The 13,657-nt window shown below is 44.0% G+C and overlaps 1 protein-coding gene across 3 annotated transcripts in view; it reads left to right on the top strand.

Moving 5' to 3' along the window:
• LOC121552358 (ryanodine receptor 3-like) overlaps positions 1-13,657 on the top strand; it is a 279,469-nt gene that overhangs the window by 50,343 nt on the left and 215,469 nt on the right. For all 3 annotated transcript variants that reach the window (XM_045211236.1, XM_045211237.1, XM_045211238.1), the window contains 5 exons: positions 339-432; positions 3,589-3,663; positions 7,949-8,105; positions 10,803-10,970; positions 12,779-12,900. In XM_045211236.1, coding sequence (XP_045067171.1) covers positions 339-432; positions 3,589-3,663; positions 7,949-8,105; positions 10,803-10,970; positions 12,779-12,900 — 616 coding nt within the window. The remainder of the gene's footprint in view (positions 1-338; positions 433-3,588; positions 3,664-7,948; positions 8,106-10,802; positions 10,971-12,778; positions 12,901-13,657) is intronic.

The raw sequence follows: 13,657 nt of genomic DNA, 5'->3' as shown, positions 1-13,657 counted from the left end.
TCAGTTGTTTGAGGAGTGTTATATATATTTGACGCTTCTTTGTGTCGTTGCCCTGGGCAACCTGTGTGCGTAAGACACTTAATAAACATAAAATCAAATCAGTTTATTTGTCACGTGTGCAGGATACAGCAGGTGTAAACAGTACAGTGAAGTGCTTGCTTGCAAGCTCTTCCTCAACAATGCAGTTATATTAGTCATATAAAATAAACACATGAGAATATACATTATATACAAGTGCATATGTATCAGTCAATTCAATCCATCAGATTGTCACTGAGGCTAGGTACAAACCTTCAAAAGCTCCCTATTGATCTTAGAATCTTGTGTTTGTCCAAAAGGATTCCTGTGTGGTGGACACGTGATGCGTCTGTGTCACGGGCATGATGAGAGTCTGACCATACCTGGATCAGAGGCCAGCGAGATGGAGCAGAGGTACAGTAGGCTTCCTGTCGGCCATTTTAATATTGACACTGTGACACTGTCAGAGCAGCAGAGGTACAGGAGGCTTCCTGTCGGCCATTTTAATATTGCCACTGTGACACTGTCAGAGCAGCAGAGGTACAGGAGGCTTCCTGTCGGCCATTTTAATATTGCCACTGTGACACTGTCAGAGCAGCAGAGGTACAGGAGGCTTCCTGTCGGCCATTTTAATATTGCCACTGTGACACTGTCAGAGCAGCAGAGGTACAGGAGGCTTCCTGTCGGCCATTTTAATATTGCCACTGTGACACTGTCAGAGCAGCAGAGGTACAGGAGGCTTCCTGTCGGCCATTTTAATATTGCCACTGTGACACTGTCAGAGCAGCAGAGGTACAGGAGGCTTCCTGTCGGCCATTTTAATATTGACACTGTGACACTGTCAGAGCAGCAGAGGTACAGGAGGCTTCCTGTCGGCCATTTTAATATTGCCACTGTGACACTGTCAGAGCAGCAGAGGTACAGGAGGCTTCCTGTCGGCCATTTTAATATTGCCACTGTGACACTGTCAGAGCAGCAGAGGTACAGGAGGCTTCCTGTCGGCCATTTTAATATTGCCACTGTGACACTGTCAGAGCAGCAGAGGTACAGGAGGCTTCCTGTCGGCCATTTTAATATTGCCACTGTGACACTGTCAGAGCAGCAGAGGTACAGGAGGCTTCCTGTCGGCCATTTTAATATTGCCACTGTAACACTGTCAGAGCAGCAGAGGTACAGGAGGCTTCTTGTCAGCCATTTTAACTGTAGGTTTTTAACTCTCCTGTACATTTACATTTTACATTTTAGTCATTTAGCAGACACTCTTATCCAGAGCGACTTACAGTTAGTGAGTGCATACATTTTCATACTGGCCCCCCGTGGGAAACGAACCCACAACCCTGGCGTTGAAAACGCCATGCTCTACCAACTGAGCTACACAGGACTTTACATAGATAAAAGTCTCTGTGTGTGTGTATGTGTATGTGTATACTCCGTACCCACTTTTAACGTTGTCATATAATCACTTAAGGTCACTTTTAATCACTTCGAAGATAACTTTTAATCAAATGTAATTACAGGCTGTGAGCTCTTCCATTAAGGACCATTTTAACTGGCACTTACAGCTATTTTTAAAGATTTTTCTTCATGTTTAAGAGCGCTTTCAATTAACTGCCATGACATTCCATCACCATTCTGTTGAATCGTTGAGAGAGAATTGGGAGAAAATAGTGCTCAGTCAATCTTGATGACGATCTGCGTGTGTAGCCGATGGGGATCTGTGATACTCAGTCCTCAGCCTGAAGTGTCACACCTTGCGCAATTAAAGGCCTTTTTTCAATAGCGCGATGGGTTGGAACGCTTCAAGAGGGCGGTCGTCTGGTTTGCGAGGCAGAGGTCCTGAGTTTGAGTCTTGGTATGCGCTGAGGCAGAGGAGGATGTGGTACTAGCTAAGCAAGCAGCATGATGTCCTTTACACATTTTCAAATACCCTTTTCATACCAGTAATAACTCAGAATGTACTATTAGTTTCAGTTTCAAAATGGGCTTTTGAAGACTTGGAAGAGCAGGACTCCATGCAACGATTTGTTTTGCAAAGTCACTGCATTAAATAGAGACAAATGCATTGGTCTGTGACTGGTATCCTAGCAGCTAAGAGCTTTGGGCCAGTAAACGGAAGGTCGCTGTTTTGAATCCCCGAGCCGACTAGGTGAAAAATCTGTCGATGTGCCCTTGAGCAAGGCACTTAACCCTAATTGCTCCTGTAAGTCGTTCTGGATAAGAGCGTCTGCTAAATGACTCAAATGTAAATGTAATACTACTGACTGAAGGTCACCAGCGTTAGTCCCTATTAAAAAACATGATTTTGCAAGAAGCAGTGATTTCTCAAACAGGGTTTCTTTTATAATTGTCCAGAGATTTGATCACTCTCATTTACTCCTCTGCACCTGTTCATCAGATGTGTTTCATTTAAATGAGTTTGACCCAAGTGCGATATGATGTCCATCTTACCTGGAGGAGGAAATTATCCAAAAACAAACTTTCAATTGGCACTGACCCAATGATAAAGACATTGAATATGCACACTCACCGGGGATTGGGATACGTCCGATGTTCTCCGCTGGTGCCAATGAGATAGGCTACTGTTCGCTCAATTAAGTTAAGAATTTTGATAACTAAAAGACAGATTGGAGTCTTATCATTGTCATCTCTTTACAGCAATAGCCATTTGCCTTCCAAACAGTTTTTCCACTATTTAATTTTTTAAATATTGCGATATGCCTCAACAATCATCTATTTGGTATCTGCAGCGCGCGCTGCCCAAGTTGCGGGCCCTTCCGACTGTAGACAATGTGATTTAAAACAATCCACAGCCTTTTAAATAAAATAAGCTAATGATCCTCTGTGGCCAAATCATGCTTTCTGGTGTAGCAGCCCATTTTGAAAGATTATATTTATTTCTGTATAGACAGTAGTAAGCTAATTAGGCTCTATATATATATATTTTTACATTTAATTCAATTTACTGTAGGGAAAGCTTAGCTTCCCCTCACCTCATGGACACGCAGCTTATGCCTTTTAATGTGGCATAAACACAACCAGTCACGATGACTTCATCTGATTGTAAAACAATCACTTATCAAATAGCGCTCCTGTAGGCTACCCGCGCACATTCGTTCACTCACAAAATAATGTCAGCATCCAAACCCCAACAGTGCACTGTGCACCCGCAATTTGATGAAAGGAAAGAGACATCAGTTACAAAACACCTCCGTGTATTGTGATGACATTCTGTTGTCCATGCGCGCCTCGGTCTCGGCCACTCATGTCCGACTTGTCCGAGAGCGTCTCGGCCACTCATCTCTGCCTTGACAAAATGTAAGTCTTCTCCTCAAACCACAACGCAATTTGGAGCGTATACCATCCGGTTTACAGTCAATTCGCTAATTTTTCATTGGGCTGACATACGGTAATGTTAAATAATGGTGTAATAGCCTATAGTTGTTTGGGCATGTTGTATTAATTGGGATAAGCTCATGTTTTACCGGGAAGCCGTACCGGACCGTACTGCCTAACTTTCACCCCTGGAAAAGACACAGACCTGATCCCTCTCTACCCTTTCTGTGTCCCCAGGATAGTGAACTATGAGATGGGTAAAGGAGCGTCCAAGGCCCGCTCCCTCTGGAGGCTGGAGCCCCTCAGGATCGGGTGAGCTCTCCCCCATCTAGCCCACCTTCACTCTGACCCTAACCTCACTCCCACCCCACCCTCTCTCACTTATCCATTTCACAGACACTGTCTGTCTGTCACTGCACTCACTCACTTTCAGACACACTTCACTCCATATACTCTTAGAAAAAAAGGCGCTATCTAGAACCTTAAAGGGTTCTTCGGCTGTCCCCATGGGAGAACCCTTTGAAGAACCCCTTTTTGGTTGCAGGTAAAACCCTTTTGGTTGAGAGTGTTGACACCAATAAGCTTTCAGACACCCTCAGGGCAATGGCACTTTCCATGAACCACCTGGCTGTATATGACGTATAATGCATCATGAAAGTATTTATAATGTCTTCTACCTTTATTTCACCAGAAGAATCTCTTGAGGTTCAGGCATTATCAGAATGGCGCTGCAATGGATAGCTGCCGTTTTACTGGCTCCTGACCAATTCTGCTATTTTGTGTGTTTTCTTTGCGCTGATCGTAACTTTTTTTTTTACATAATGTTTCCGCCTTTGTTTGTGACCGAAAAGAGCTTCTGGACATCAGAACAGCGATCACTAACCTCGATTTGGATGAAGATTTCTACTTCAACGAGTCGGCGGCTCTGGACTTACTGCTCACCCCGTACCAGGCCCTAATCCCTGAGACTCGGAAAAGAAAGAGAGGCCGACGTGCAGGCACCCTGATGAAACTACGTCGGCAAATAAATAATCAGTCTCTATCCTCCGTTCTATTGGCGAACGTACAATCACTGGAGATCAAACTAGACGAGCTCCGTTCGAGACTATCGTTGAACGGCAGCCTCGAATGGCAGCCTCGGGTAAGCTCAAGGGGGAGGTGTGTGTCTTTGTTAACAACAGCTGGTGCGCAATCTCTAATATTAAAGAAGTCTCGAGGTTCTGCTCGCCTGAGTTAGAGTACCTCATGATAAGCTGTAGACCACACTATTTACCACCACAAACCAATGCTGGCACTAAGACCGCACTCAACGAACTGTATAGGGCCATAAGCAAACAAGAAAATGCTCATCCAGAGGCAGCGCTCCTAGTGATTTTAATACAGGGAAACTGGAATCCGTGTTACCTCATTTCTATCAGCATGTCACCTGTGCAACTAGAGGAGACAAAACTCTAGCTCTCCACAAAGCTTTCCCTCACCCTCCATTTGGCAAATCTGACCGTTATTATATCCTCCTGATATCCTCCTGATTCCTGCTTACAAGCAAAAAATCAAACAGGAAGTACCAGTGACGCGCTCAAGTGGTCCGATGAAGCAGATGCTAAGCTACAGGACTTTTTCGCTAGCACAGACTGGACTCCGAACTCTTATAAGAAATCCCGCTACGACATCCGACGAGCCATCAAACAGGCAAGCATCAATACAGGACTAAGATCAAATCCTACTACACCGGCTCTGACGCTCAGCGGATGTGACAGGGCTTGCAAACTATCACAGATTATGAAGGGAAACCCAGCCGCTAGCTGCTCAGTGAGGGGTTGAGCTAATTGCCTTCTATGATTGCTTTGAGGAAAGCAACACTGAACCATGCATGAGAGCACCAACTGTACCGGACGACGGTGTGATCATGCTCTCTTTAGCAGATGTGAGTCAGGTTAACATAGCCGCAGGGCCAGACGGATTACCAGGATGCGTACTCAGAGCATGTGCTGACCAGCTGGCTAGTGTCTACATGTTTCAAGCACACCACCATAGTCCCTGTGCCCAAGAATGGCAAGGTAACCTGTCTAAATGACTATCGCCCTGTAGCACTAACATCTGTAGCCATTAAATGTTTTGAAAGGATGGTCATGGCTCACAGCAACACCATCATTCCAGACAACCTAGACCCACTCCAATTCACACACCGCCCCAACAGATCCACAGATGATGCAATCTCTATTGCATTCCACACTGCCCTCTCCCACCTGGACAAGAGGAACACCTATGTGACAATGCTGGTCATTGACTGCAGCTCAACGTTCAACACCATAGTGCCCCCCAAGCTCATCACTAAGCTAAGGACCCTGGGACTGAACACCTCCCTCTGCAACTGGATCCTGGACTTTCTGGCGGGCTGCCCCCAGGTGGTGAGGGTAGGCAACAACACATCTGCCACGCTGACCCTCAGCACGTGTGCCCCTCAGGGGTGTGTGCTTAGTCCCCTCCTGTACTCCCTGTTAACTGACGACTGCTTGGCCACGCACGACTCCAACACCATCATTAAGTTTGCTGACGACACAACGGTGGTAGGCCTGATTAACGATGACAATGAGACAGCCTATAGGGAGGAGGTCAGAGACCTGGCAGTGTGGTGCCAGGACAACAACATCTACCTCAACGTCAGCAAGACAAAGGAGCTGACCGTGGACTACAGGAAACTGAGGGCTGAGCACGCCCCCATTCACATTGACGGGGCTGTAATGGAGCGGGTCGAGAGCTTTAAGTTCCTCTGTGTCCACATCATTAAGGATCTATCGTGGTCCACACACACCAACACAGTCGTAAAGAGGCCACGACAACCCCTCGTCCCCCTCAGGAGGCTGAAAAGATTTGGCATGGGCCCTCAGATCCTCAAAAAGTTATACAGCTGCACCATTGAGAGCATCTTGACTGGCTGCATCACCACTTGGTATGGCAACTGCTTGGCATCCGACCGCATGGCGCTACAGAGGGTAGTGCGTATGGCCCAGTACATCACTGGGGCCGATCTCCTTGCAATCCAGGACCTCTATACCAGGCGGTGTCAGAGGAAGGCCCTACAAATTGTCAAATACTCCAGCCACCCAAGTCAGAGACTGTTCTCTCTGCTACCGCACGGCAAGCGATACCAATGCGCCATGTCTGGAACCAACAGGACCTTGAACAGCTTCTACCCCCAAGCCATAAGACTGCTAAATAATTAGTCCGGGTAGCCATTTTGTTAACTATTTAACTATTTGCATTGACCCTTTCTGCACTAACTATTTTGATTCATCACATGCGCTGCCGCTACTGTTTATTATCTATCCTGTTGCCTAGTTACTTTATTCCTAGTTACTGTAATGTACATATCTACCTCAATTACCTCGTACCCCTGCACATCATCTCGGTAATACCCCGTGTATATAGCCAAGTTATCGTTACTCATTGTGTATTTATTATTGCTTTTATTATTACGTGTTATTACTTTCTGTATTTTATTTCTCTGCATTGTTGGGAAGGGCCTGTAAGTAAGCATTTCACTGTTAGTCTACACCTGTTGTTTACGAAGCATGTGACAAATACAATTTGATTTGATTTTGATTTGATTATAAGACATGCTATGAGCATTTCTAACAGCTTATTGATTCTAATTGATTGATCCAATTATTTCATAACTTTGGAATGTAGTTTTAATGTTGAAATGACAGTCCAAAGTATGATGGATGTCCTCTCTCCCTGAATGAGTGGTCCGGCTGAGGTAGTGTGAATTTTGTATGATAGCCGGTGATGACGTCACAGAGGGTATATATAGTAATATTATATAATGTCCATTCTCCATCCAGAGCTGTCATGTCTCATTATCTGCATGGATGTCTCTGTGAGGGTGTGAGACTCTGTTTTCCGACCGGCTCTGGAAGTTGGTTTTACTGCCCACACACATCCTGGTCCCATCTTCGACTTCTTATCTCTGGGCTTAAGTGACAGATTCTCCAATAAAACGTTTTTACACTTTCTCTGAAAACCACACAGTGTGACTTGCCTTTTGCGCTGAGCTAGTGGCTTTCAAACCCCCCCTCATGGACCCCCAGCCGTTCCATGGATTCCAATCGTCATCATAAAACCCTTGACTAGGTTAATCAGGTGAGCTAGTTCAGGTCTATGACAAAATTGTTAAACATATGGGGGTCCCCGAGGAGAGGTTTGAAAACCAGTGTACTACGATATTTTTAATCAGTGGATGTGCTTCATTGTAGAAGGATGCTGAAATGCCTGAGGCTGTATGCTGTATGTCTCCTCTCCCCAAAATACATCTGAATGAAACACACTCAATGTCTCTAGAGTGAAACGGACACATTTTCACTCACATGTTAAGATAAGATAGCACTTTATTAATCCCCTAAAGGGGACATTTGATGGCACCAGCCAACATACAACAACAAATAATACCCAATAAAACACACATAAAGACTAAAAAAAGACTAAAAACAGTTGACAGGGTGGTTCCCCTATTTTTCATTGGGAATGGGTTATAGGGATTACTGTAGCATTTAGATTGACATCTGTCTGGGTTCGTCCCCTCTCTGTGATTGGTCAGTTGGAGCGGTAGCCACATTCGCTATGGGCAGGCGTTCCGTCTGCGTCACCTGTCCACCGGTCACTACCTGGCGCTGACCGAAGAGCATGGTCTGGTCCTTCAGGAGAGAAAGAAGTCTGATACCAAGTCCACCGCTTTCTGCTTCAGGGCTACCAAGGTTTGTCTGAATATATAGATACTATAGATACTATATACATGTATATACTGTATATACAGTATGTATATACTATACTAGAATACTGTATATAGTATGTATATAATATAGTAGTATACTGTATATACAGCATGTACAGTATGTAATATACAAGTATACTGTATATATAGAATGTATAGTATGTAATATACTAGTATACGGTATACTGTATATAGTATATATATACTATACTAGTATACTGTATATATAGTATGTATATAATATACTAGTATACTTTATATATAGTATGTATATAATATACTAGTATACTGTATATATAGCATGTACAGTATATAATATACTAGTATACTGTATATATAGTATGTATATAATATACTAGTATAATGTATATATAGCATGTACAGTATGTAACATACTAGTATACTGTATATATAGTATGTATATAATATACTAGAATACTGTATATATAGCATGTAAAGTATGTAATATACTAGTATACTGTATATATATTATGTATATAATATTCTAGTATACTGTATATATAGTATGTATATAATATACTAGTATATTGTGTATATGTAGTATATATGTATACTTTAGATACTATATATTATTCTTTGTCTTGCCATGTAAACTTTTTAACATTTCCTCACATGAAGGTGCATTGGAGTCTTTTTGAGTAAACCATGGCTTTTTATAGAAATGTCTGGGAAAGGTCAGAGCACATTAAGACACAACTATATTTTTAAGAGTACATACTGTACGATTTGTCATTTGACTTGTTAAAGGTCATTCTTGTAGCCCTACACAACTACCAGCAGTTACATTCTAGTCCAGAACTCTGAAATGCCAAGGAAAGGTCAACTCAAGTCACACCATCAAACAAAACACAACCAAGTCACACCGTCAATACAACACAACCAAGTCACACCGTCAATACAACACAACCAAGTCACACCGTCAATACAACACAACCAAGAAACACGGTGTATACGGAACTCATAGAATTAGAATTCATTCTAATTCCATAGCAGAACCTTCATTGCATTCTACAACCACAGTACATGGCCAGGAAGGATCTAAAGAAGCAAACAGAAGGAGACTGTCTGTCTGTCTGTCTGTCTGTCTGTCTGTCTGTCTGTCTGTCTGTCTGAGTGATCCAGATATATATCGCTATCTGCTCCATGTTGCTGGATGATGATTTACTGCCACAGCATGAGTCAGATAATAACATTATATAATAATATAATACATCGAGACATATTAAATATCTAATAGCAGTCTCCTCCTGCAGTAGTTCTAATTGAAAGACTCTTCCCTGAGACATATCTATAATTAATGAGGTCCGTGCTGGTCGTAACACATAAACATGCACGCACGCGCGCACACAAACACACACACACACACACACAGGCATACACCCGCATACACACACAAACACACACACACTCTCTCTCTCACACACACACACACACACACACACTCACACAGTGTAATATATTGACATTTTCCCAGCCAGACTGATAAACCCATAATAATATAGGTCTCTCTCTCGTTCTCTCTCTCTCTCTCTCTCTCTCTCTCTCTCTCTCTCTCTCTCTCTCTCTCTCTCTCTCTCTCTCTCTCTCTCTCTGTCACTCTCTGTCTTCTCTCTCTCTCTCTCTCTCTCTCTCTCTCTCTCTCTCTCTCTCTCTCTCTCTCTCGTTCTCTCTCTCTCTCTCTCTCTCTCTCTCTCTCTCTCTCGTTCTCTCTCTCTCTCTCTCTCTCTCTCTCTCTCTCTCTCTCTCTCTCTCTCTCTCTCTGTCACTCTCTCTCTCTCTCTCTCTCTCTCTGTCACTCTCTGTCTTATCTCTCTCTCTCTCTCTCTCTCTCTCTCTCTCTCTCTCTCTCTCTCTCTCTCTCTCTCTCTCTCTCTCTCTCTCTCTCCGTTCTCTCTCTCTCTCTCTCTCTCTCTCTCTCTCTCTCTCTCTCTCTCTCTCTCTCTCTCTCTCTCTCTCTCTCTCTCTCTTCTCTCTCTGTCTTATCTCTCTCTCTCTCTCTCTCTCTCTCTCTCTCTCTCTCTCTCTCTCTCTCTCTCTCTCTCTCTCTCTCTCTCTCTCTCTCTCTCTTACTCTCTGTCTTATCTCTCTCTCTCTCTCTCTCTCTCTCTCTCTCTCTCTCTCTCTCTCTCGTTCTCTCTCTCTCTCTCTCTCTCTCTCTCTCTCTCTCTCTCTCTCTCTCTCTCTCTCTCTCTCTCTCTCTCTCTCTCTCTCTGTCACTCTCTGTCTTATCTCTCTCTCTCTCTCTCTCTCTCTCTCTCTCTCTCTCTCTCTGTCACTCTCTGTCTTATCTCTCTCTCTCTCTCTCTCTCTCTCTCTCTCTCTCTCTCTCTCTCTCTCTCTCTCTCTCTCTCTCTCTCTCTCTCTGTCTCTCTCTCGCTTTCATCTGTTTCCCTCTATACCTGCTGGTCTTTCATCTGTTTCCCTCTATACCTGCTGGTCTTTCATCTGTTTCCCTCTATACCTGCTGGTCTTTCATCTGTTTCCCTCTATACCTGCTCTCTGCTGTACTCAGCAGCCTGAAGCTATCTCTGATGAGGCCTGAATGGGTTATGTGTGTGTGTGTGTGTGTGTGCCACGTGTGTGTGTGTGCATGTACGTTTGCGTGTGTCTGTTTGTTTGTGTGTATGCCTGCGTCTGCGTGTGTGTCTCTCTCCCACAGGAAAAGATTGAGTCCGGTACGAAGAACCGGGACATTGAAGGCATGGGAGTGGCAGAGATCAAGTATGGAGACTCAGCCTGCTTCGTGATGCATGTGGCTACGGGGTTGTGGCTGTCCTACCAGGCGCCTGACGCTAAAGCATCCCGCATAGGACCCCTCAAGAGAAGGGTGAGTTATTACACTTGTCACGCTGTTCTATTGGTGTGGATAAATAGTCAAAATGTTGTCCCTTTCAATGACTTTGCGTTTGAATAATAATTTAAGAATGTATCAAAGTTGCTTTCATTACAAAGTTGCCTGTACATAATTATAAACTTGTCCTGTCATGTAGCTACTCTATAAAGACTTTGGCAAGCAGAAGAAGTATGTCTGGCCAATTAAATCACTGTAAGTAGTGGGTTAGAGTAGATATTGGGCTAGACCCAGGGCCTCTCTCAGCAGGAGGATAACCAGGAACAGTGAAACTGGAGTCGTCACCATAATCAGATTATCACATCAATGAGTATTCATGACTTTATACTACTGTAAGTAGTGGGGTAATCTAGTGTGGATATTGGATATTGGGACAGACTGTAGATGAATCCAGAGTCCCCATAATGAGAGGACTTATACAGAGGATTAGAGTTTAGTGTGATAGCTTCCCACTGTGAGTCACATCTTACCAGCTGGCATGTTGTCAAGGCCACCTGGCCCGTGAGCAGAGCAGAGGTGGCGTTTGTTGTCTCTGGACGCCTTCCCAGGATGAGCTGCATTCCATCCAGCGGAGAGAGAGAGAGAGGAAGAGAGGAGAGGGAGAAAGATAGGTACGGAGGGAGAGAGGATATTGTCTATGGATAGGGGGTGAGGGAGAGAGAGGGAGAGAGGAGAGGGAGAAAGATAGGTACGGAGGGAGAGAGGGTATTGTCTATGGATAGGGGGTGAGGGAGAGAGAGGGAGAGAGAGAGAGAGAGAGAGAGAGAGAGAGAGAGAGAGAGAGAGAGAGAGAGAGAGAGAGAGAGAGAGAGAGAGAGAGAGAGAGAGAGAGAGAGAGAGAGAGAGAGAGAGAGAGAGAGAGAGAGAGAGAGAGAGAGAGAGAGAGAGAGAGAGAGAGAGAGAGAGAGAGAGAATGTGCTGAGGAGAAAGGGAGAAAGATTGGAATAGTGAGGGAAAGAGAGGGAGGGCTGGAGAGAAAGAGGGAGGAGAGAAGGAGTAATGAGAGAGATGGGGGAGCCGGGAGTTGATCCCCACTCTCTCCGAAAAGCTAACTGTCACTAACTGTCACCATCCTTCTCTCATTATCACGTCTAAATGAGAGCCTCAAGAGTAGCACTCAGCTACTCTTACACCTTGCTTGATTGGGTGTAATTTCATACTTTACATGGACTAATTCCAGAGGTGATACTGATACTAGTGACGATAAATGATAAGGGATACATTTTAGATTCAGTATTAACTTGCACCTGCTACCCTGTGGTTAAATGGAATGTTGTATTTATTGGTTATCAGATGTAATTGTCTACACTAGGGCTGGCAGAGCCAGGGTTGATTCATTTCTGGAGGCTTGGCAGTATACAGTGTGTCTCTGTTTTGTTGTACTGCGCATACTGCTTAAACCCAGGTCTGGTCTGTTGTCTGATTTGTGGTAATGTCTGAGTTGTGTATGTTATGACAATGTCTGAGTTGTGTGTTTTGATAATATCTGAGTTGTGTATGTTATGATAATGTCTGAGTTGTGTGTTATGATAATGTCTGAGTTGTGTGTTATGATAATGTCTGAGTTGTGTGTTATGATAATGTCTGAGTTGTGTATGTTATGATCATGTCTGAGTTGTGTGTTATGATAATGTCTGAGTTGTGTATGTTATGATCATGTCTGAGTTGTGTGTTATGATAATGTCTGAGTTGTGTGTATTATGATAATGTCTGAGTTGTGTGTTATGATAATGTCTGAGTTGTGTGTTATGATAATGTCTGAGTTGTGTGTGTCTCTGCTCCAGGCCTGTCTGCATGCTGAGGGTCACATGGACGACGGTCTGACCCTTCAGCGTTGTCAACACGAAGAGGCGCGGGCTGTACGCATCATCAGGAACACCACCGTCCTCTTCAGCCACTTCATCAAGTACGTAGGGCTCACCTGAATAGCCGACATGGACTCTGGCTGAATGAGGAGAAAGTCCCTGTTTTCCAGTTACCATTGATTCTGGTACTGTGTGTCGGTTAATGTGTATATTGTGCGTTCCTGCTCTAGGCCTTCATCAAGCACGTGGGTCTGCTGCATTAGTAGCCATGACAGTTTAACCATCATCTATCCCAGAAAATACAGAACACAGTTGTGCTAATTTTGGATGAGCTAATTTGTGCTTAAAAGGGATACTTTGAGATTTTGGCAATGAGGCCCTTTATCTACTTCACCAGAGTCAGATGAACTTGTGGATACCATTTTTATGTCTCTGTGTCCAGTATGAAGGAAGTTAGATGTAGTTTTGTGAGCCAATGCTAACTAGCGTTTGCGCAATGACTGGAAGTCTATGGGTATCTACTAGCATGCTAAAACGACCTCTAACTTCCTTCATACTGGACACAGAGACATAAAATTGGTATCCACAAGTTCATCTGACTCGGGGGAAGTAGATAAAGGGCCACAATGCCTAAATTCCGAAGTATCCCTTTAAAGCAGGATCATACATTGGTGGTTCTTATCTTGATTGCTCCTGAGTGCTACTGAATGCCAAGATGATCAAAATGAACTGGCACAAGAGAGATTCAATCACAGTTGCAATTTTCCTGCTTTTGTGTGATTAGGCACATCAAATTAGCCTGCCGGTGGGTTCACTTCTAGTGGCTGATATTGGAGATGATCTGCTGTAGAACTTGTG

Source organism: Coregonus clupeaformis, chromosome 36 (genome assembly GCF_020615455.1).
Source record: "Coregonus clupeaformis isolate EN_2021a chromosome 36, ASM2061545v1, whole genome shotgun sequence".
NCBI classification, from domain to species: Eukaryota; Metazoa; Chordata; class Actinopteri; order Salmoniformes; family Salmonidae; genus Coregonus; species Coregonus clupeaformis.
This window is presented reverse-complemented; position numbering and strand designations above follow the sequence as displayed.